Below are 25,741 nucleotides of genomic sequence, written 5' to 3'. Positions count from 1 at the left end.
ATTAAAGCTATAGGAATCCAAGGTAATTGGTTAACAGATGTAAACCTGTCCAAAGGTTAAGTTGCATCTCTTAATTGTTCCACATACCTTATACATATGATACATTTATACATTCACATTTTCTCAGATGTTTTAGCTCAGGGCTTTAAGGTGTTTAAGTATTGCAAACACTTTTGATCTGGAACCATTATTTTGGCAGACACTGCTCATTATTTATTAAAAGCCCTAAAAAACTGTAGAAAATTCATTAATTCAATACAACCACAGACAAAACAATCACTTTGGAAAATAGGAAGGCATTTCTTAAGGATTAGTACAGTAGGCAGTGAAAAGGCATCCTGTAAAAAGAAACGTACTGTACTGTATATACCACCATAATAAACTACTAGAATAATTACAAAATACTGATGGGGTTCTAGTTTTTTTTATTTTGTTGACATTTAGAATCATTTTACCATCTTACTACATAATAAAAATGATCTTCACACATTTTAAACCTACATCCTAAATAAGAAAGTACACCTTTATTATTATTTTGTTACTATTTTCAATGAAGCGCACTGGGGGAAGTTATCATGAAAATAAACAATACATGTGGTTTGACATCAAAAGGAAGCAGGCCATTTTCAAAATCTGTTCAGAAATCTAAATACGCATGTTTATGAGGAATTTCAGGCCTTTTTTATACTTGTGTTCGAACTAAGGCAACTGAAACAGGGCTGATAAAGTTAAGTACCTTTGGGCTGCAGGCTTGTATGATACAGTCCTACTGTACCATGTATTTTAGGCATTCAATTTACTGATCAAAGTAAATTAGTACTGATCACAGTTAATGTCTCTCACAGAACTGCTGAGGGCAGTTCTGTGAGAAAAAGGCAAATTCTAATTTTGGTTTCTCTTTTCATTTGATTTTCTTCCCAGGCTTGCTGTGACTTGTCTTATCATACTGTACAGCAAAACCTTGTTCACTTCAGTTGGTTGGCTTCAACAGGAGTAGAAAGAACGAGATAAATAATTTTGAGACTTTCTGACCAAACTGAACATGGATACACAAATGGTAATACATTTATCAGGCTTTGACAGATTTAATAGGATGAGAGAAAAATAAAAGGTTAATCTTATTGAATCCTAGAGGAAGCAAAGGATTTAAAAGGGTTTGGCAGCACCACTGTAATTCCACATCTCCTAAATGATTTGCAAAAAGGTGACATTGCCAATTCGCTGTTCATCCCATTCAATACAGTGACCAATAAATAGTATTGTAAAATGACATTTTCATGAAAACTTGAAGATTTTCTCACATTGAATAGGAAGACACAAGGGCAGCCTGAGGCAATTTCCCACCAATTGATTCAATTGCAGCACAGAAATAAAGCATGATAACTAGGTGACTAAAGCCACCTTCACCTGCCTGGAACTTCTTTCACAGTGGGGTTTGCAGTGTAGTTCTAATTCACTACCCTGGCAAGGACAACTGCAGTTCGATCTTACATTAGAACATAAGAAAGGCTACAAATGAGGGAAAGCCATTCGACCCATTTAGTCATTACATGAAAAAAATCCACGGTGCTAAGGGCTACATAAGAATAAGGCAGAACTGAGAACTACTTTACAAGAAAATAGCATAAAGTTTAAAATGTCTGCAGAAATTAACTTTTTATATATTTACATTTTCCATTTTTAAAAGGAAGATTTAATGACTTTCTCTGCTTTGTAACCTATCTAGTGTCACGAAGCGTTCTTATGCAGACGACACGATCCAGGGAAAAGTGAAGAAAACACGGAGAAAAAAAAAGTCACGCAGGATACCGGAATGAAAACAGGGGGGCGTGTCCATGGGGTGCTGGTGGTCGGGGGAGGTTTGGCCGAGGCAAACAATCCGGGGATGAGTCAAAAGCGGAATCCAAAGACAGGGCAAAAGTCCAAAGCCAGGCTATCCATCAGGGACTGACGATTAAAAACCAGAGCCGGGTCGGGACCAGAAACTAAAAGCATAATGGAGCCAGGCGCATCCAGATCCCGGGCTCACATGATGCGGAAACCAATGCACAGCCCAGATTAACGTCAGCATCTGGCTTTTAAGGGGGAACTGAAAAGGGGCTGGAACAAGGAACAGGTGCGGGGAATGAGGCAAACAAGAAAGCGCTGTAGCGCCCTTAAGAGGAGGGGTTTGCTATCGTGACATCTAGCTCATTTAATTGGCGTTAGTTAAACTGATTTCTTAAAAGAAGCCAGCATGTCAGCTTTATTGTAGCATGTTCCAGACTCACTCCCAAAACCTTTTGTTTGAAACAAATGATCCTCAGAATTAAGCATCCGTTTTTTTAGAAAGCAGAGTGTCCTGTGAAGCCTTTTCTGTTATTTAGAAAGCAGCATCACCTCCATAAGCAGCCGTGTTTCTACTGTTGGTCTGTCTTTGAGGGGACGAGTGAGAGTGTATTCGGACTGTAGATAGCCTAGGCTCAGAGACCTACAGCCTAAGCTGTTTAAGTGCTTTAAGGTGTCTTTTACATGTGCGCCTCGTCATTGATCCCCCATCTCACAAACAAATCACATGATCCACATCATCGGTTTACATTATGAACTATAGAGTGAGAGTTGTCTCATTTTCTAATATGGAATCAAGTATTTCTTTACATGTGCTTTAATGCATCATCACTCTTACATGTTACTAAGAAAAACAAGTAATATAACCTACTAACAAAACAACATTTCACATCTCAGAGAAGATTGTAGTTTTCTTAAATACTACTTTGGAGGCACAGGAATGATTACAGAATATTCCCAAACACTTAAGTTATATAAAAGAACAAGGAAATATAATTAAAGAAGAGACAAACTGTATGCTGTATGATTTTGGCTAATAATACTGAAAATTGACCATGTACTATACAGACAAATTTTGTAAGTTGCTACAGTTTGCCAATTAAGGTTGGTGAGTGAGAACGTTTTGTGGGGAAGTTTTGAGAAAATCTCTGAAACTCCCTTTTTCTCTTGTTACATCAAAGAATGTTCAAGGCATTAAAATATTTTTTGCGTAAAAGGGAAAGGAAGCATGCATTTCTTTTTGCTGCATTTCAAAAGCTTGGCATTAATGTTTTGTTAAGTGCAACAGTATGCAAATTGAATTAAAGTCAAGCTTTAATAACAGTGTGAAGAAAGGTACCGATAAAGAAACAATATTTTAAAGTGCTGTCCAGCAGTGGGGTTTTTCATCTGTTTTTTTTTCTTTTTGGACAATAAAAAAGGGTTAACCCACCCAATGTTATTCTCAAACTGCAAAGATCGTATCAACAAATAATTGAAGCACCTTCATAAGATCAAAAGGTTAATTGTGTAAAACTTCTAGTCTTATCAATGACATATTATAAAAATGAAAAGCAGTTTTTAAGTCCTGTATCTGATCCTACATGAAGGTCCTTGTCTTCACATGAAATATATACTATGGTTGTGACAGCAATTTTTTTCTCCTGTTTGTCATTTCTAAAAGACTGTAGCATGTTAATTCAGCATTTCATAAATTTGCAAGCCTCATCAATGGCAACTAGCTGCCCACCATATTTCTGTCTTAACGATATTGCACATGCACAAGATTTTCATTTAAAAAGTGCTACCATTGGCACACTTTATATGAGTTATCCAGTCTGGAAGTGTCTCATGTTCCCTTCTCTAAATAGCAGGCAGTTAACCTCAGTCATTGCACAAGGTGATAGGATGCTGACTCTGTCATCCCTCGACTTTAGAAAAGCAAAGGGCTATTTATCTAGTGTCAAACACACAGCACTCTATTCCTCATTTATATATCCTTAGGGTGTAATGCGGTTTATGTCATGCCAGAGGAGACATGAGCATAAAAAATACATTTATACATTTGACAAGAGATGTTAATATGGACATATTCAGAAATGGCACTTTTTCAAGTAGCTCCAGCAAGATGCCACTGCATCATCTTAAGTTTAAACATATATTGTTAATTTAACATCTTGAGTTAATCACTATTTTCAGCTGTGGGTTTAAAAATGCTATTTGTTCCTAACAATCTTCCTTGATTTTTTTACATACATACTGTATGGTATTAAAAATGTATACTGCATATAAAAATATACAAAAGTTAAATATTTAAACCCTTTAAGTAAGTATTTTAATAATGTTTAATTACCAGTTAAGTATGTGCATACAAATCACAAAACAGTCAACTTAATATAAACAAAGACTCCTGTCTGTCCCATTTAGCAAGGGTAAAAATGCAGCATATGCTGGAATTCAAAATGTTTACCTATCAGCAACATTTTCTCCCATGTGCCAATATGAAAAGAGTACTTTAAATTGTATACATCAGTTTCCATAAAAATCAACACCCAGAGAAGAGCTACTCAGCATAGAAAGTACTGCTAAATATAGAAATTTAAAGAGGACTCCTTACCCACTGCTGAATAATACTGAATACCCAGCATGCAAAATATTCTATTTTGTATTAGTTTGTCTCTCTTGCAATTTCTACTCAAATTAAATTGAAGCCATGTTACTTCAGTATTACAGCAAAAAAAGATGTCCGTCATTTAAAAGGAATATGTACAGTATACAACATTTCAAGGCTGTTTATTAGCAAACCATTTTAGTTGAAATTTTAAGCTATACTAAATTTAAGTCTACTAAATGAAGTCTGTATTAGGTTAAAATGAATGTCTACTGCTGGAACACACATAAATAGTCAATTAATCGACTTTCATAAGTGTATTTTTCATTAACCCGACTGGCATTTATGTTACATTAACTGATGATAAAAATGCACACTTTATGACTGTTGCTTCTCTCCGATGAAGCAAAAGTTCTTTACTCTGAACTTCTGTCCAACTGAAACTTACTGCTTACTGCACTGTAAGCTCTTCTCAAAGACCTATTCAATTGAATAAGTCACTGAGCATTTCAAGCATGACTTCCCTGCTGAACATAGGTAATAATAAAAATATGAAATTATCTTTCTGCTGAGACCTCTAAAAGCAGTAAATTGAGGTTTTTTTTTCATTTAATCAAGACAGTTCTGTACTTCAGGAGAAAAAAAAAAGGTCTGTACACCTAGTCAGCAAAGCCAATACAATTAATGGTACATAACAAACCCCACTCTGACCGATGGCAGATCAACACTACCCTTTTACTCATGATAAAAGACCATACACCAAGAGATTGCAAGACTTACTATAGTAAACAATTATATTTTGCAACACTTATCAGTGTTGCTTCCTTAAATATTGTACAATTACACAGTTTTAACAGTTTTGCTTTGGAATTGTAATGATTAAATATTCTTCTAGCATTTTTAAATAAAGCATAAACACTACAAATTAAACTGTTGCACTTGTGGTTAGATCTAATATCTGCACTGGATGGCAAAACCAGCTCCCTGATTAGCACTGCTAAGATCTTAGATCCCTATTTCAGTTACAGGCTCGGAGAAGTGTGCATATTCCTCCTAGTCTAACCAGATAGCTTGACAGGGCAATGCTCCTTACCAACCTTCCCTGTCAACAGAAGTTTGTTTTCATCGCATATACAGTAGCCCAGCTGAAGAAGATGCACTTCCGACTGCTAGGGTACAGGTGTGCTTTATTAATAGTTCCAACAGGAGTTTAAATGATGTGATGCATATCCTGGCAAAGTACTAATCAGTGGAGAAATGAAAGTGCTGAGGTGGATAACTGGTAAAGTACAGAACATTTAGGGTTTGGCTTCTGTGTTATTAGGGATGGAGGTCATCAGCTTTCATCACTTCTCCAAAGAAGTTATACAAGCAATAAACATAAAACATAATTCCTCCATAACAGAACACCGACTGCAAAGTATGCAGATATTATTTCAGTAGTGCTGTGGGATACATTTCAATTCCCATCATTTTAACAGGACAATCTATTTAAAGTAGTCAGCATAATTCTGCTAATCTTGTGCCACATCTGCCTTTTGATTTTTAAGGACGTAAGATAAAAATGCATTTCACACATGAGACATACTGTATAATAGTCTGGTATGGTCACAAAATTGTTTTTATATACTATATGCTGTGCTTTATCTAGGCAATAAAGCAAAATATACAAAACCCTAAGCTTCCTCTGTATGTGGTGTTATTTACTGGTAAACAACATTATTTCAGACAACAGCAGGATCAACAAATACAAATATTAAAAACTAAGTAAGATCATAAGGAGGGACACTTAGCCAGTCAGATTTATTCTGCTGTGTCTATTTTGTTAACATGAGAACCATACAAATCCACTTATTTTAGAATTCTAGCCGATCAAATTGCATAATAAAAAAGTCCTGCATTTAGGTCATAAATATAACATTTACTGTAACATTGTGTCCATTTCTCCTAGTGCCCTTGCCAAGGTTTTTGCTGTTTGGATTATAACTTGGAATTCCACTAGAGTGAAATAAGTATGGCATTTTTTATAATATCTTTATAAGATTAGGTGATAAGCTCAAAAGCTCAAACATGTCAGTTTCTTTTGATGTCATGTTTCAGATAAGTTTTACATTACTTTCTTGTGCTTTGACAGACATTTACAGACATTTTCTTATCAGTAAAACATTTTAATGAAGGACTGATGGAAGAAATGGTAGGTTACTTTCAAGAAAATCATGAATAACCCATTTCCACATCAACCATAGTCTTTCAACATCATTATACAAATTCAATATTTATGTTTTTTTTTATTTTCTCCTTGTCCACATATACGCCTATATTTTTCTCATGGTTTGACAGCTCCTGTCAATTTGAATTGCTCCCCTGGCCTTTATGCTCTGGTAGCACAAAGGCACGGCCCTACTTAAAAAATCTACAGTACAAGTGTCTAAAAGGAAATATGATATTTCTATAGAAACCTTAAGCTTTGAACACTCACAGAAAACTATCATGACAATAAAGTTTTCAGGTTGATCTCTGCAGTTCTCAGAATGTAGGAATGCCTGGGACAGCTCAGTACTGCGACAGAAGATCAAGTTAAATTGGGGCAAAAAGGCAACATGGGTCAAAAACACAGCTGACTGAACTTAATGCAGACAAGTGCACAATGTTCCATGCAGGTGGAAAAAAACAACAAATATAAAATGGGAAACACTTAGCTTTCAGAAGCCGTCTACGAAAAGAGACAAGTTTATCTTGACATTTCCATTTTCCAGACACTATGGGGAGCAGTGTATTTGAAACACAGGACAGGAGACACTAGAGAAAGGGTCACAAGAATCTGGAAAAAGCTACCCAGACATCTTTGCTAAAGAAATTACTTGATGAGATCCCCAGTTAAAAAAAAAAAACACTCCTTAAAAATGAAACAAGGAAAATGGGCCAGATGGCCTCTTTTCAATTGCAAATCTTATGATAATCATAATCCCTTATGTTGCTAACAGCAGTGGTGACATCACCTACAGTAACTTTGTGTGACTCAAGTGTAGTCTATAACCTAGACAAACTGTACTATACAATCTTAAAGCTATGAGGATGGTCATGCATAGCTATTGGAGAAATTATTACATATTGTATATGGAGTTTATAACAAAAGTTTGGGAGGAAGGATAGACACGCTTTTTCTTACCTAAACCTCGCACAGAGGACTTCTCTTCTACTACCTCCTCTCATTCCCCCTCTGATCTACATTCTTGCAGCCAACTCTTTAGCTCAATTCTCAAAATAGTGAGAGGGTTTTTGCAGCCTATCCTCACAGCTAGCATGTCAATCCCACAACTAGGTGAGCCACACTAAAAACTAAACATTTTTGCCCTCTATCACGTTCGTAAGGATATAACCCAAATAATAAAATATATACTGTAATAAATTGATTTTGTAAAACGGTAGTGCATTTACAGTTAATTTGCTTCTGGGTTAGCCTATGATCCAGTCTGAGAAAAAACAAGTGTTATTAAACCTGGGCACTTTTCTTTGGGCTCCACTTCTGTTGTTCTTTACTTACCATTTTATCCAGGAAGGTCACCAAATTCTAAAAAAAAAAAAGAAAGAAAGAAATGAATTGTAATATTTCTACTAGTGTTCCATTAGAAGCATTTTCTGAAACATCTTTCAGTGCCTTCTTCAGGAATAAAAAGCTTGGCAATAAGTTATCACTGATATTTTTCTCCAGTTAGGCCTTAATGACTATTTCTCATATTTCATAAGACTTTACTATCAGTTTGAAAATGAACACATTCTTTACTAACAAAACTGAAATCCACCCTTACAGAAATTAGCCGCCGTTCCCAGCCTGCCTTGCGTGCGCTTGGCTACAGCCCCCCAAGTGGGCGCTACAATACTGTACACTCACAGCACACAGGTGTCGAAACACGTGCATGTCTAATTCTTCTTAGTTCTGGCAAATTGACTGGATGTGATATTTACAATCAATATTTCTGAACAAAACACGTGTTTTAGTATGAAATTAAAAATTAATGACATTTCCCATAATGACAACTCTAGCAATGAATTTTGCAATAAGTGTAACCATGATAGTTTGTGTGTCTACTTCGACTAGAAACATCAGTAAATTAAGCACTGAAAAAGTTCCATTAGGATAAGATACAGTAAAATAAGTTTTTCTTGCTATCAAAAAGTGATCAGAACAGCCTTAAATTTGCGTAATACTGGAATAGTACTGTAACTTTCCATTTGGATCCAAGTACTGTCCAGGAAAGGGTTCCCTCACTCTCAACTATTGTAACAAGCTCAGAAAGTCTACTGTTCATGAGATTTTTTGCTTACATTGTGGACAATCTTTCTCTTCACATGTAATCCAGGTCTTTGTTTGCTATTATGCCTTGCTTGACTTGGCAGTTTTTCCATCAACACACTGAAACTTTTATCAAAACTCCTATTAGAACTCTGAAATTTCCAATAAACAATAATACATTTTCTTTATTAAATCTGAAATATCCAGGAACTGTATCTCCATAAAAGTTGCACAAAGTGCTAAATGACTAATGCCTGGACAAGCAAGTGCCTGCTCAAGTGTGCTCACTCCCCCAACTAAGATACACAAATCCACATATGAAAGCTTTAAAAACAAGTTCTAAATTCCTCATACATCTATTCCTAACCCAACCGGTTTCAGTCATGTTTTTCTAACTGCAAGAAGTGGTACTGTTTCTACCAGGAGAAGGGAAATTGAAAGGACGTTAAACAATTTATAAATAGGTTCATTTTGCATCTTTAAGAGTGGGAGAGTATTACTTTTTTGGCATCACTTCTTTTCACTACTTTTTCCATTTTATTTCCTGGGTTAGAGATTTCAGAAGGTCACGTTTGTGGTGACTTAAAGCAAAAGACATAGACAGTATAAGTCTCGGACAATCAACACAAATGCTAAGCATCTTCGGATTCAAATTAACTTGTGAAAAGGACTGGCTAGCAGATTTCAGCTGCAATATGGTACAACAGTCTCGGAAGCATTCACCAATGCTCAAGGTTATACACAGACTTCATTATTCTAAAGTCAAACTTCGTAATATTTCAGCAGAACCAGAGGTTTCAGCAATACTAGAATACAGCTTATTCCAATTGCAATATATTCCTATTCCTGAACAGCACTCCTAAATGTTCCCCCCAGCACTGAGGACAGTAATATGATGTACTTGTAATATATTATATTACTCATCACATATTTTAATCAGATTCAATACTGCCAGCAGCCATATCACCCTGCAACTCACAACTGGCAACCCACTGAAGCTAAGCTCTCCTCCCCACTGATAGCTGATGTGTGGTGAGCGTTCTGGCGCACTATGGCTGCCGTCGCATCATCCAGGTGGATGCTGCACATTGGTGGTGGTGGAGGGGAGTCCCCATTACCTGTAAAGCGCTTTGAGTGGAGTGTCCAGAAAAGCGCTATATAAGTGTAAGCAGGTGTGAGCCTGGTCAGTACCTGGATGGGAGACCTCCTGGGAAAAACTAAGGTTGCTGCTGGAAGAGGTGTTAGTGGGGCCAGCGGGGGGTGCTCACCCTGCGGTCCATGTGGGTCCTAATGCCCCAGTATAGTGACGGGGACACTATACTGTAAACAGGCGCTGTCCTTCGGATGAGACGTAAAACCGAGGTCCTGACTCTCTGTGGTCATTAAAAATCCCAGGGCGCTTCTCGAAAAGAGTAGGGGTGTAACCCCGGTGTCCTGGCCAAATTTCCAATTGGCCCTTACTAATCATGGCCTCCTAATAATCCCCCTCTATGAATTGGCTACATTACTCTGCTCTCCTCCCCACTGATAGCTGATGTGTGGTGAGCGTTCTGGCGCACTATGGCTGCCGTCGCATCATCCAGGTGGATGCTGCACATTGGTGGTGGTGGAGGGGAGTCCCCATTACCTGTAAAGCGCTTTGAGTGGAGTGTCCAGAAAAGCGCTATATAAGTGTAAGCAATTATTATTATTACTGTTGTTACAGAAGGGTTCATAATAGTATATAATAAACCAGTGGTATAAAACATTTTTTTAAAACATTTCCTTTTATTTGTTAAAACAACAAAACATAAAACAACAGTTCCAAGAAAAAAAAACTACATGAATGCAGGGAGAATAAATCCCAACTCTGCAATTAGATCAGGACTTTTAAGCCGTCAGGCAACAGTGGTGACCACTCGGCTTCCATGATGGTCAAGTCAAGAAATACACCAGTAGTATTAAAAGGTGGCATACCTTACAAAGCTCTTCTTGAGAATACTCCTCTATGTCTGCAGAAATAAAAGAAAAAGAAAAATTACTTTGTGCTTTTCCAACTGTTTTCAGCTGCACTTTTCACCTCGGATGGTCAGTGTGCTATTCTGGCTGGAACAAGGTGGGATTACACCCCATCACAGTGTGCACACACACTTCAGGCAATGCAAAGATGATGAACCTGGACAGCATGCAGTATCTCTGGACTGCTGAACGAATCCAGAGCATAATTTAAACACATTTTCCAACAACCCCTTTATATTTTATAAAATCTACCATTAAAAAAACCTACTAGGAAATCTTACATGTATTTAACCACAAAGGCAACTTATTATTTAATTATTAGTGGCAATTTTCTATAGAAATGTTTGTGGTAAACGTAATACAGTCTAGGTTTTCATTTAGCCCATTGTACAGTAACCGAGCAATCAGCAAACTGAATCATTTTCCAGTAAGTGTTATCACCTAGAAGTTCCCCATAACAAAAATAAGACATTGGAAAGTTTATAACGTACAGAAAAAATCTGGACCATCTTTTTTTTTTTATTATTTAATGCAACACCTTGCAACTTTTCAGCAATTAGTGTTAAACAATTTCAACCATACAGTACATTTATGTCAGCGGAAGAAAAAAAATAGTCAAAGAGACCAGGTGATTCAAACACTGGAATAACAGGTATATTGTGTTTTTTAACCTGAAGCCTCAATTTTGTTTATGGTTTTCTCCCCCATTCCTTTTAAAGTAAAGGTGTTGAAGTAAATAAGCATGAAATGAGATTTCCTGCTCTACTGACAGTACAACATTAATAAAGATTTATACAACAGAGATTCGTCAAATCCTGACAATCCCGGGCACCCCATAGTACAAGGATAATGATTTTAAATGGCAATTAACACTAAAGCCAAAACTTCCACAGTTTATTCAAAGCTTATCATCAACACGGTGAATATCTGTACACTTCCAGATGCTTTTTACTTCATCATATCATTCAGCCATGCGGATATTATTCAAAACAGTTGCCATCTAGAAGCACAAAAGAAATTAAACTGACATTAATCAGCATGACTAAACAGTTAGGCAGTTTAAGAAACATCTTCTTTCTCCTTCATTCCTCAAGATCTCCCATTCAGTTAAATCCGTGTTTGTTTTTATAAAATATTTAAACAATACATTTAAAAATAAATAATAAATAAAATAATAATGAATTTTAATAATAAAGGGTTATTTTATTCCAAGACCTGGTGAGCAGTTTACAGTATATTCAGCTTGACTCTTGCAAAATGACATTCTTCTCACTTGAATGCTATAGTGTACTTTATACTGTATAGTACAAGTACAGGTCGCCCTTATTTACAGTACAGTCTGTAGAAGATGGCATTCCTGATAAAACACAGCACAAACCAAAACAAGTAATTTAAGAAGGAAGAACACTAAGCGTAAATAGAAAGGGCAGTGCTACGCAAACAAAGGGTTGAACTCCCAAATAAAAACAATTACAGATATTTATTCACGTGAAATACTCATGGAGTTGTACCAAAAGTCCATTTCAAACTAAATGTTTGTTAATAACACAAATGAATATTTAATTTAGTAAAAGGTGAAGGGAAGACATGTTAGTGGTGGGTGAAGAATAGTGTGGAAAGTGAAGGAGTCATGTGCTCACTTACATCTGGACTGCACAACGGTCTTCAAACTTTGTAATGTCAGCAAAAATGTTTTTATGTCTCATAAGTAATATTACAAAACAGGTTTTCCTTATTTATGTTATTTATGTAACTTCTGATTTATTTTATAGTGTAATAGATTGAATGTTAAGGTTGACAATTGTTTTAACAAATAATGTGTCAGTAACTTACTTTGTTTTATGGTTTTATTGAAACTTGTAGTTCAACAGTGAACAATATCTGGAGAAACACCCAGACTATGATCGTCCAGCTGCCCTTCAATCACCCCAAATAACTTTATTCATCGTGGTACGCAACTGTGTACAAGCAGCATATATAGTCTCAAATGCTTTGCACAGTTACTGTACCTATTGTTTCCTTCTGAAAGTCCCTTCAAAAGAAGACACATTGAGACGTTTCAAAGCACCTCTTTCTCCAAAGGTAGATCAGAGCCAGTCAAGACATCTTATCAATTAAAGTCACTCTGCTAGTGGGAGTATGTCCACCTTCTTCTGACAAGCCCAGCAGAGAGAAACAGCTCCAATCTGCAAGCCCTGTGGCTGGCACACAGTCAAGAACTCTGAGTGACCTTCTGGAACTCCTGGTGGTCGGGGATGAGCCTAGCATATTGTAACCTTGTTAGATGTTTCCCTAGTGATTTCTAGGAGACTCTCTTAAGTTTCAGTAAATGCTAGGTAGGATTAAATTTAAGTTTGGCTAGTTTTATACAAAAACACCTAAAACTTTATTGCTACACATATTATCCTGCAGTTCAGCTAAAAGGCTTTAAAAGACCAAAATGGGTAGGTAAAAGGCCATTAATACCCAGATCATAAAGTTTATTTCATTTAATGAAGAGCAAAATTAGATAGATACTTCACTAAACAACTCACAATCGGTCCTTGCCTTAAAAATGACACTTGTGGGACAGCTTAGCAATTAGACATTAAAAATGATTAATGTAGCAGAAATCTTTATCTTTTCCTGGTTTCTGCCAGTTTTAAAGGGTGGCTAAAAACAGACTTAATAGTACAGACAACTTCTAGATTAGCTCACCAGGGGGTGCTGTGGAATCTCCATAGCCTTTCATGTCTAGAGCCAGAACTCTGAAACCCGCATCTGCCAGAGCTGGGATCTGCAGCAGAGAAAGGAATACTCCTGTCAGTCAAACCACCCTCAACAGCTCTGTAGGATAGCAGACTGGGAATACACTACCCAGGTTCACCTTGCATTAACCACCAGCAAAGTCAACGTGTCTTACATTACCCTCTTCATTGTGGCTCTTGTGTGAATCATGTTCTAATTTGTAACAGTTAAAGAACCTACAGTACAAAAGCTGTCAGCCATCAAAAAAAACAAAACAAATAAAAGTTTTAAAAGACTTTGAATAACTTTGGATTTAGACTTTGTCTTTTATCATTTATGCTTGGTAATTCCTATGTGCCGTGCAAATGGACTAGAAACTAAAATCCTTAGAGATTGACTGAATAGAATGAAGACCTCATCCTGTTTGATTCATAGAAAAAGAAGTGTAAAAGGAAGATGACCAACTGACTTGCATACAGTAGCCCCAGTTAGGACTAAAATTAGACTTGGCTTTTAAAAGATTTGTAGTTCAGGTGGGTAGCTGCGTCAGCATGCGTAGGCTGCAAAGGAACAAGTAATAGGTTTATTCCATGCTGAAAAAAAGAAGAAAGAGAACACAACGTTTCGGCCGTGGATTCTTCTTCAGGTGTGAGAGAGACAGGGCAGTAGGCAGTACTGGGCAGTACAGTTGCCTACTGCCCTGTGTCTCTCTCACACCTGAAGAAGGCTCCACGGCCGAAACGTTGTGTTCTCTTTCTTCTTTTTTTCAGCATGGAATAAACCTATTACTTGTTCCTTTGCAGCCTACGCATGCTGACGCAGCTACCCACCTGAACTACAAATCTTTTAAAAGCCAAGTCTAATTTTAGTCCTAACTGGGGCTACTGTACATAAGTGAATTATGAAAATTTCATCAGACTTTCAAAACATACCATATGGAAAGTCACAAAAATAAGTAAATAAAGTATCAATCTGTACACTGATTAACAAGAAGTAACTTCCACACACACATCACCGAGTGTGGTTACCAACTGTGTTGATAAATTATAATATCCCCTGTGGTAACTGTTGTTGACTGTTGATCGAGCTGAAGATTACTGCATCTTAAAAGTAATAATACGTTATAATCACATAGCTGGACTGGAAAACAACTGTACTTTGGCATATACTACATTTTGGTCATAACTTCGATGAACCACAATAGTATAATAATGCAGAGTACTAGTTTTTTTTTTATAACATCTTTACAGTAATATAAAACCCCTTCTACTGTATAAAAGACCCAGAAGTCAACAGAATGTGATTTTATGACTAGTTTACAGCATATAAAACTAACTAACAGGCCAAAGCCAGCAGAAGGAGCAGAGGCATTGTAATACAATGCAGAGCTACTGTAGAAACACAGGTGTCCACTCCTGGACCTGGAGGGCTGGGTTGTATGCAGCTTTCGTATTCTCTTTAAAACACTGGCACCTGGAGAGCAGGGAAAAGCTTTTAACTGCTCCAGGTAATTCAATAAACAACTGGCTTAGTTCATTAACAGCCAAGTTAGACTGAAAAGCACTAAACACTCCTGCCTTCCAGGATCAGAACTGGACACCCCTGATAGAACAAAACAGATGTTTAACAGAATAATGATTATATTCCTGAAGAAAATGCTTTTGTATTAGGAAATAAGTGATGTTTCTCTTCCACATTCAAAATATTAAATATTCTTTTTTTAAAATGCACGCAAACTTTAGATAATGTTTCCATGTTCTTCTTAATTTTTGTCACAAACACACAATCTCAGCATGTTCTTCCCAGGTAATGGGTGAGCCAAATGTCATTATCAATTAAGTCCAGGCAAAGGCAAAGGAGTACCGGTGATCTTTCAGACATGGGCTAGATTATATCAAGCTCTAACATGTTGCATTTAATATGAAATTGCAACCTGTTAAAATAAATCAATTCCTTTACTTTAAACACTACAGATTTACATGACAGCAAAACTCGCACTAATATTAAAAAGAAAATACAAGACGTAATGCTGTCAGGAGAAGGTTTTCTTAAACATAGACACTTAGTATACAGTTTCAGAAGGCTTTTTAAAAAATGATATGTTGTAAGGTTGTTGAATTTTGCTTGATGTAGACCAAATCTAGTTTCCAAATCAATTGTTGAAAGCTAAATATTCTTTTACAAATTATTTGAGGTTACATGTGGTTTTCAGACAGCAGCTCATGCTGAATGCAGTCAGCTTACTCTGGGTGATGCAGACATTATTCAGTTAAAGCAAATTAATTCAGTGCCAAGGTTTAACAGCCCATTTTTAAATGCTCAAATGTTGTATATTTAATGTATTGATAAGAGTTTTCATGCAATACAACTAACTTCACAGTCTACAATAATAAATCACTATAACGAGAACATCGCTTAGCACTTACCAACAAATTCACTGTAAAGAGTTTTAGCAAGGGTTTAGAATAGGTACAGTATAGTACCTCTTTGTCCTTCAGCTAATGTGACAGACTCACAAAAAATACCTACGGTACCTGCCCTGCCTTTTTCTATACTGTACCATTAAGGGTGCTCAAGCATACCTGATATCTCCAGGAGTACCAGCTTTCAGGGAATCCATGACACAGAAGAACAGGTGGTCCATCTCCTTTCTCCACGTAATGGGTCTTGACTCCAGGCTTCAGAATACACAGGAACCAGATACAAAAGAGTGAATGTTTAGGTTTTTTGTCTCAGACATAAACATCCTATTTTTTACCTGTCTAAATTTGTTGACACATTCTAAACTTAAACTATGAAACAGACTTCCCAGCACTAATGAGAGACACTGACGACAGTCAGATCACACAGCTATGCAACCAATAAACCTGTACATTCCCAAACACCGCTGCTCTGCAACACTGGGCAGATAAGGCTGTATTAGAGCTCTCCCTCTAATCAATGTGCAGTAGATAATGTATTATATATGACTAATACATTTTTAATGTTGTACAGCATTTATACAAGAAAAATCTTAATGAGCTAAAAGCTACAGTTTTAAGTTCCAAGAGGATAACAATAAACAGCTATCATCAGCTTTTTCATCAATAATGAGCTTTTCTTTTCATGGCTGTTGCCATTATTACTGTGGTTAATATATTTTACAGCATTATGCGCAGCAGAAAAAAAGCCCATACTGTATGGCTTCCTTCCGTATAATCTCAGTTATTACCTTAATGGAAACAAACCCATGAGAAACTTCTTCAGGATGGATAGACGATGGGACCATTTCATCCTGACCTAACAACTAGAAGAAATAAAATGATTAAGAACTTAAGAAGAACTAAACACAAGTCAAATATGTATATATAGCCACAACAAAACTAAAGAGTAATGTTACATTATATATACATTTGCTAAGCCAACACTAATACTATGGTTAGTGGGGTTTTTTTCCCCCATTCTTGCCAGGAATATGATCCTCAAGCATTTTACAAGAAAAAGGTGAATACACTGTTATAGCTAAATATAACAGATATTTTAGCTGAAAAGGGGCGAGCTTGTTGAGAATGTGAGAAGCAAATTCAATCTAAGCTTACTGGAAGTACTGTATATAAATATTGGTGTTCCAACAGCACTTCAGCCACACAAACAAGTTTTGACTCTACTGACAAACCACACAGAATAATGCTAAAAACAGTCCTTCACCTTCTCTTGGTTTCCAACTAGTTATGACCAAGAACCTTTCTGTTCAGTCTAAACAGTTTAACAACAGTTGGTTTTCTGATCTAAATGTGGCTTAAGAGGCTCATTTGCTAAAAAGACAGTTTTGTAATTGAGAAAAGTGTGGTATGATAGTTATATAACAATCTATAACTATTGGCAAAGCAGGGTCTGAAATGACAAGAAAATAGCATGCTAAACCACAGGCAGGAACATTGAGTGGTTTAGCGCTGATGGGGTGGTTACTTTCTGTCAAACTGTATATATTGTACAGTAAAAGCAGTTACAGAGAAAACGTCTTGGAGACTGAGTTTGAGGCGTCTTTAAATTTGCTACAAGTAGCTTAGTAATACAGTACATCTTATTTTGACCTTCTTTTTCTTAAGAAAAAGAAAAAGTAAGCTAGTTGTTTTTATCAGGAGGTAACCATCAATATAAATTACTTTTTTAATTAAAACATTTAAAATGTAGTTCTAATCACACAGATTACTAAAAAAAGTTGTCCCTTTAAGGCAAACCTAAGACCAATTCTCTCTTGTATTATGTAGGACATACAATGTATTAAAAAAAATTAGAACAACAAAGTCAAAAAGCTTTTGTGATCATTGATTAATATGAATTGTAAGTACAGAATGTTTAATTTTTTCAGACAATTCCATGCATATATTTTATCATATTAGGACAACAACATACATCGTGTTCAACCCAGAAAAAATGTTCTCCCTGTAAGTTACCCATAGAGAAATGAGACATCGTTCTTCTACAAAGCTTTGTCTGCCATTATACAGTTTGTATGATGCAGAAGTCACAAAAAGACAAAACTGATTTAGCAGCAGGTCTTGGGAAACTGGCCGTTAATGCTTATCCTGACGCAAGAGCAATGCTTTGATTTTCCTGCAAAAACAAAAAGGCAGGAGTATACTGGTCCTGGGATTTTAAACAGCAGTAGACTTGTTTAATATTTGTCTATTGGGTTAATCATAATGATAGAAAGTTATATTTCTTCTATTTAAAAATTTTGAATGAAACTATATAGTTCCCTTGGTAAAGTATATTTCACACGGCCATGTGCTCCTCTAGTCGATTTCACTATACTGTTTATTCTTATGCAATTTAAAAGGCATATTTGTTTACTTTACTGACTTTGCTTGAGGTTGCAGTAAGTTGTCTGAACCGAAGTGTACTACATAGCACTTTTACACTGAAAAGAAACAAGAAAAAAATTCCAAATACTGTAGAATGATGCACACAATATAAAGTGGATCTACAAATAATTCAGTATCTGAGAGAAGGATTCATGGCTTCAAAATTGTGAACAATCAGAAGGAAGATGGCATTATTTATAACTGGCACAGCGAGGTTTTTATAAAGACAGCCAATGGAAGACGATATGTCTCAGGTGACAGCCTGGTCCGTTGAGGCTAGGGAAAGTTCTATATGAGAGTTTACCTCCACTCCTGAGAGGGCCTGCAGCTCTTTTAGGGCTTCAGTGGTGTCTTCAACAAGAATTGTGGCCATACCCAGGTCTCTAGCCACCTTCAGATTAGCTCCAATGTCATCCAGAAAGATCACCTGGAACAAGAGTCTCAAACATCAGGATTTCTCTGGAAGAACCAAGCTTTTCTCTTAAAGTTCACAATGGAAAGTCACTAGTAAGCCTGATCTATACTGTATATGTCTATGGGTTGTCTGTAGGTAACTCCGTCTGTAGGTTGTCTCAACTTAACTTTTAACCTCTTGTATCACCAGGTCAGGGTCTATGCTTACAATGCATAAATAAATTCTCATTAAAATTATTTCAGACATTACTACAGTAACCAAGAAAGCAATGAACTAAAAACATTATTTGGCATTTTGTTGTTTAAATTCAAAACACATATAAAGAGAAATCAAGTTGGGAATTCTTTTTAAAATAAAAATAAACCCTAAACTGAAAGTAAAACATTTGTTAAATGTTAAAAAAGGGAAAGCTGGTAAATGACAAAAGTAACTTCTAAGAATATCTGAACATAATAAATGTGACATAAAGGAGGCCAATTGGATTATTTTGGTTATTAATACCTTTGATCCAAAAATCACACCCAGCTGTTTGCTGTATATTTAATGTGTCAGCTTCATTAAGTAGACCACGTAGTGATGTACAAACAAGAACTTTCTATGTTAAGTCCAAAAATGTGATTCCCCATTATGTATAGTATGTACATGCCCTTACATTATTTTTCTGCATTGGGAGTATATTCTCAGGAGGAGGAACGTAAACAGCTTCATTTTGGTGTTAAATTTTTTAATTAAAATTCATTCTATACAGCAATCGCATATTTGGGGACAGTTTTATAAAAGCAATAAGGCACTCAAGGCCTGTGCTGTATCGTGGATATAGTCACAGTTAAAAGGTTTGCCGGCCCTACACTTCGCGTCGGGCCTAACAACGCCTTTTAACTGTGACTACAGTATATCCACGATATAGCACGGCCTCGAGTGCCTTATTGCTCAAGTAGAACATTGAGTTGTCTCTGCTTAGAACATTCAGAGATCTGAGATTTTCGATTCCAGAATGTAGGAACCCCCATAGTACAAGAACACAACGTACATTCCACAAAGCTTCAAAATATTCCCAGCACAGGAATCCTGCTGTATCTAATTTTTCTTTCTGGGTCAGCATCAACTACATTTTTAGTGGGGGGAGTGACGTGTGGTGTTGAAATGCACACTCCACTGGTGCAACAGGTTTTCCAAATGCCTCATTTCTGGGAAGGCAAGGGAAGGTGATGCAACATAAGAAACATTTGAAGTTAAAATTCTAAAAACAGTTGACTTTGACTTCCTTGACATCTTAGAAACTTGTTCCAATACACAAATACTGTAAGTGTTTCCTATCTTCCATCCCAAATGAAATTCCCTTAGTTTCAGTTAAGGCCATGTGTCTTTGTTTTGCTACTGAGTGCAAATTAGTCACCTTGGTTGACCCTATCTATACCCCTTAAAATTTTATACATAGTGCCTTGCAAACGTATTCAGAGCCCTCCACAGTTTTGAGACACAAGTTTGAATACTTCCTATGCAATCAACATACAGTATTTCATTTTTCTCTCTTTAGTTTTTGCTGAAATTTACATGTATAGTAATTTGTCTTACCTGTAGAAACCTTCAATTGGATCATCCAGCTCTTCAATAAAATACTAATTTCACAAAATAAATTTCACAAAATGAGACCCACAGGAAGGGTCTCAGGACTTTTGCAAAGCACTGCACTTCCATCAGATTTACTCTCAATCCAATTTATTCTATAATGGAGGGGTTTAGCTCCTTTAACCTGGGCCTATATGGCAAGGAATCATTCTTGTTGCTCTTCTTTGAGGAACTGTGAGTATAGCTGAACACAGAATTCTAATTTTTACAAATTTAGGTCTTACTAATGTGTTGTAAAGCTTGAACATGCCTTCCATGGATTAAGGGTAACACTCTATGATATATGTCGAGCATGGTTTGCTTTTTTATTGCTTCCCTACTTTGCCTTCATAAGGGCTCAGAAGAATCTACATAAGCACCCAGATTCTCTGCATGCACTGTTTAAAAGCACCCAAATATATACAGTATATGCAGTTTTTTCTCGTGTGGATCACATTTATCAGCATTCAATTTTATTCACCAAGTGTCATGCATTTGTCTAATTTCCTTGCCACCATAAATGGACTTCCCCATTTTGAAAGTAGAAACCATCGTCATATACTGTAAGAACATAAGATGTATCTGACAAAGCTACAGAATATTTGAAGCCTCCCCCATTTTTGAATAGTTTGAAAAGTTTGTTAACTATATCAGAATCTAAATCATTGATATAAAGCTGTGCAACTTCTGCAATTTGGGGATAAAACAGATTTCTGTGGCAGCTCATTCCTAACATCTCAATTGCAGGTTATTGTTTCATAAGATTATGAACTTTTCTGTTCTTTAAGCAGTTCATGATCCATGAAATACTGTAAATTCTGTTGGATCCCGTTTCTATGAGTTTTAATATGAGAACTTTGTATGAGACCTCATTGAAGCATTCAAACATATGCTTTAATGTACTGAAGTGTCATTGTTACTTGTTCAAAGAATTTCAGTTGACTAAATAAGACCTTCATATTTCAAATCCATGCGTTTTTAAATTCCATTGTTTTCTATTATTATATGTAATTCTATTTTAGCTCTTAATATCGCCTCCCTAACCGTTTCACTAACACGTGTAAGACTTACTGTAATTGTCTGTATTTTAGTGGCTCAGTTTTGTTCCTCTTGTCATGAATTGCTGTGAAATTTACAGTTCTCCAGTTTGTGGTTACCAATCCCATTCTAAGTGAGAGGAGAAATAACCCATACCTGTAGGTGTATACATACTGTAATACCCATAACCTCCTAATGTACGACTGACAAGGAAACATCACCTTAACTTTGCCATTTTTTTTAACTGTCCTAAGTCATACGTAACCTCAACCTAGCTAAAAACACTGATGGAGCTCATTCTATAACCTGGGTCAGACTGCTGAGAACTGCAATTTCATTTTATGAAACATTCTTTAAGCAATCTTACTCTGTCTTGTATTATTAGCCTCATATTACATCAAGATACTTTCTAGCAGATCTAAATTGTTTTATCATTGTGGTACTGAAGAAATGTTTTATATTATCATTAATCTTTCAATAGTTCATTGCTAGCTTTCTTTCTTCAACTGTTCCCAAAGATTTATGTAGTCCTTTAACAATCATCAAAAAATCTTCAAAACTTGGGCTCTTTTACACAGCCTGTAGAGTGATCGCTTTATTTCTCCAATTAATCATTTAGTCCATTTGGTCATAAACTTGGACTGAATTGTTATAGTCCTGTATTGTGACTATATACTTGTTTTTAAAATAACCAGACAATTCTTCATATCATACTTTAAGAAAACTATAAAGAAAGCTTGTCTACTATTGAAGCCACTACTGAATGAGATATTGCATTGTTAAGCGCCTTGGGGCAACCTTGTTGTGAAAGGCACAATATAAAAATCAATTGAATTGAATTGAAAGATATTCCTAATATTTTACCCAAAGAGTTTATTATTAGTTATATTTATATTATTACAGCATATTTATCTCAGAATTCTAGATATCAAACCTTGTTTTTGTTAGATCAGAAACTTAAGGATTGTCCAATCTTTTTAGCCATTACAAACATTTGACTGCAATGCTAAGGCAGTCTTAGTTCACTGTTCTTATTTGTATCACTGTTGGTCTTTTTAGGCAAAAAAAGCCCTCATTTTGCAAAGAACAGTAGAACTCTATCAATAATTATAATACTTTACAGAGGCCTCTATAAGACAAACCTACTGTAGTCCTCACAATAGCAAGCCACTGCACTGTCTTGAATGGACAAAATAAAACTTCCTACCTAAATTCTTTGCATCTTACCATGTCAGCCAATCACCTGTTGCATTACACAGAATATTACAAAAAACATATTCTTGTATGCTAAAATATCAACTCTTAAGGTTGTTGCTACATTGTTGCTACATACTGTACTACATCATGTATCTAGTTTAAAAGTTTAGGTACTGAAAAAACTTGTTGTTGAGCAAATTTATCAGAAAGAAATAGCAAGACATACTGTATCTGGGTTTGCAAGCAAGATGTCCCATAGATAAAAATGATCGTTCCACCAAAGCCATAGCATTTAAAGAACGAAAACATTCGATTTAACTCTTTGCAGACTTAAAAATATTGCCAATTTATCATAGAAATCTTGCACACAATTATTTTCTTCATCTGCACAAAGTGCCGAGTATTTAAAATCAAAAACAGTAAAACTTGTATGGCCTACAATGCCTCAGTTCAGCAAGAAACGCATGTTATTTTTCCCTTTAGAATGACAGTTCCACTATTACACTTTTTATCCCATTGAGAACCTCCAGAGAATATTAGCGTAGGACAGCTTTGAAGATGACAGGACAAGTTACATTCATTTGTGGAGAGCCTAAAGCAGAGTGTGGCTTCATGAGTTGACATAATTGTTTACTCAACAGATTTAAATGGCAGGTTTTCAAACCCGTTTGTCAACTTCAAGTTACCTACAGTATAAAGCCTGCAGAACTGTAGCACAGACCTGCAGTGAGTATCGATCCCTTATGGGCAAGTTTGGTAACCATTAAGTGATAAAATAACTGGAACATTAAAACTGTTTTTCTGTCTCCCCATACAGGTAAATAAAGTTTACATGATATAGAAATATCTGTACATCTGTAGTTTTTTCTGCACATCAGGAAATATGCAGCATTCATGAAACTCAGGCATAAAACACATCAAACAGTTATGATTGTCTGTTGCTTCTAGATGCATGAACAGATACTTCACCTCCTGAGGTTTAGATTGCAGTCTGTCCAAAGTAAAGGAGTAGATCGAGGTCTCTGGTTTCCTCATGCCCACGCGGCAGGACTCTACAATCAGGTCAAAGTGTCCACTCAAAGCCGTGAGCGTCCGAGCCATCCCCCCTCTCTGAGAAGAGTCATCAACCCAATTATTGGTCAGGACACAAGTGGTAAACCCTGAAAAGAAGGGGGGATATTTCAGTGCAGTTTTAACACAGTTTATTACATTCCTGATTAAGGAGATATACAGTAGCATTCCAGAAAATCTGAGAATTACTCTTCCAAGAAGACTCTGTAGTGGAGCAATGTCATTGCCATTTCATGGATTGGTGGCCAAAGCCGAGCACAATATTTATCCAGATCTTAACATAAAAGCTTTTTATACGGTTTAAGAAACTTCTCTGATTTGAGTTATATTTTTTTAATATATATCCACACATTTGGTTGGGTCTTGGCCCTGTATTGCCTAGAAGAAAATACTGATTAACATATCCCAAATTACTACTCATATGAGGTTCAATATCTGTTATCTAATGTACATAATACCATATAGTTGTCTACACTAAATGTTATGTAATGTGCGTTTGTCTATTTCTAAATGCAGTTTTCGGAGACAACAGTAATGGTAAGATTTCTTGAAAATGTATTTTATTAAACTTGTCATTGTGTCTTTTTTTCTACACAGATTAAATGTATGCATGATAACGCAGTATACCATCACAGATTTCATAAATGACGTTAAAGTCAATACAATATTGTTCCAGTATTTCAAGAAAACTTTTGCTGTGCGTTTGTCACTTAACGCATTACATACTGTACAGTACATGTAGAAACTGTATATTGTTGGAAATATTCTGATGCTTATAGGTATTGAAGGATCAAACATTTATTTATCTTATTTCACTTATTTGCTTTTACTTTGTAAATAATTTACTAACATCATTCTACTAACTATTCTGCTAGAATTATGGAAAATGACTAACTGCAACTTAGGTGTGAGCTACGCACCTGGAACGTGAAGGGCAGAGCCAGCTTCAGGCAGCTTGACTAGAACTGAGAGCACCTGATATCTGCTTAAGCCATGATTAACAAAACCTAGAAGTACGAACTGTCTGCTTAAACAATAAATAAAGGAGCCCAAGAATATTCTTACAGTTGACCACGTACCAAGGCTAGCAGCCTTCACTTTACACCATATGGAATTGTACTGGAACTGTTCTGGGTGGGTTTTCTGTTTGTGATTTTGTATAAAAAGCATCCTCTTGTATCAATGAATTGAGTCAGTGCTTCATCGGTTTTTTACACATAATAAAGGTAATGCCTACTTCATACACACCTGGATCATGTCTCCTTTGTTGGACACAACAGTATAAAAAGCAATATAACATTTAAAAAAATGCATTTACATACCAACAGCAACTTGCTTGAAAGGGCAATGTAAGTGTTATTCATTCATGTCGTAACAGTAATATTAAGCATTTTACAAGTTGCTTTTCAACAATACATCTCTTGGAATCCTTACGCCTGGCCCCTTATTTCCATACCACGACTCCGAAGTTTTATGGCTGCTTCCAGCATAGGAGCATTGATGTTCCCGACTTTGCCAAAGTCTTCAAAGAGGTCTCGCACTGAGAACTGAGCAGGCAGAGGAATCCCCTCACTGGCAGCACTCTTCTGGCACTCTGCCTCGAATTCCGAAACCATCTGGAAAAACAGGAGAGCGTAGAGACAGGATGTGAGCATAAGGCTTTTGCTGTACACATTGCACAAAAACTTTTTACAAAACAAACGGCCCTTTCCTCACTTGTTAAAAATGTCAGATGACGACGTAATAGCTCTGCATGCAAGCAGCTGTTGAACAAAGTCAATTATAAAAGAATCTTTCATTCAGTCCACCGTCTCTGTCACCCTAAAAGTTTTCAGCCATGCCTTTCTAACCAGTGACTGTAAAAATGCAAAACAAAAGTGTTGCCAGAGAATATCACACCAGATGCAACCAGAAATCAAGTTAATAAGAATGAGTATTCCCGATAGTTTTATTTTTTATAAATATGAAGTGTCAGGTTTTCCCAATATTGGAAAGCTGTTTTGAATGAGTAAGCACAAATAAACGTTAAAGCTCAGATCTGTGAAATCAATTAGGACATAAGTTATAATTATAGACGTATACTCTTGTTTTATCTTTAACCTTTTAGTCTTTTATCGTTACGCTCAGTC

At 36.2% G+C, this 25,741-nt stretch overlaps 1 protein-coding gene across 1 annotated transcript in view; it reads right to left on the bottom strand.

Annotated features, from left to right (window-relative positions):
* ephx2 (epoxide hydrolase 2, cytoplasmic) overlaps positions 1–25,741 on the bottom strand; it is a 97,121-nt gene that overhangs the window by 64,868 nt on the left and 6,512 nt on the right. The window contains exons 3-10 of the mRNA XM_069197634.1: positions 25,069–25,228; positions 23,511–23,701; positions 18,588–18,710; positions 16,648–16,722; positions 16,019–16,114; positions 13,407–13,485; positions 10,668–10,702; positions 7,962–7,988 (exon numbers count right to left, since the gene is read on the bottom strand). Of these exons, the coding sequence (XP_069053735.1) occupies positions 7,962–7,988; positions 10,668–10,702; positions 13,407–13,485; positions 16,019–16,114; positions 16,648–16,722; positions 18,588–18,710; positions 23,511–23,701; positions 25,069–25,228 (786 nt within the window). The remainder of the gene's footprint in view (positions 1–7,961; positions 7,989–10,667; positions 10,703–13,406; positions 13,486–16,018; positions 16,115–16,647; positions 16,723–18,587; positions 18,711–23,510; positions 23,702–25,068; positions 25,229–25,741) is intronic.

Source organism: Lepisosteus oculatus, chromosome 2 (genome assembly GCF_040954835.1).
Source record: "Lepisosteus oculatus isolate fLepOcu1 chromosome 2, fLepOcu1.hap2, whole genome shotgun sequence".
In the NCBI taxonomy this organism is placed as follows: Eukaryota; Metazoa; Chordata; class Actinopteri; order Semionotiformes; family Lepisosteidae; genus Lepisosteus; species Lepisosteus oculatus.
The sequence above is the reverse complement of the archived record's forward strand: the minus strand, read 5'-3'. Positions and strand labels throughout refer to the sequence as shown.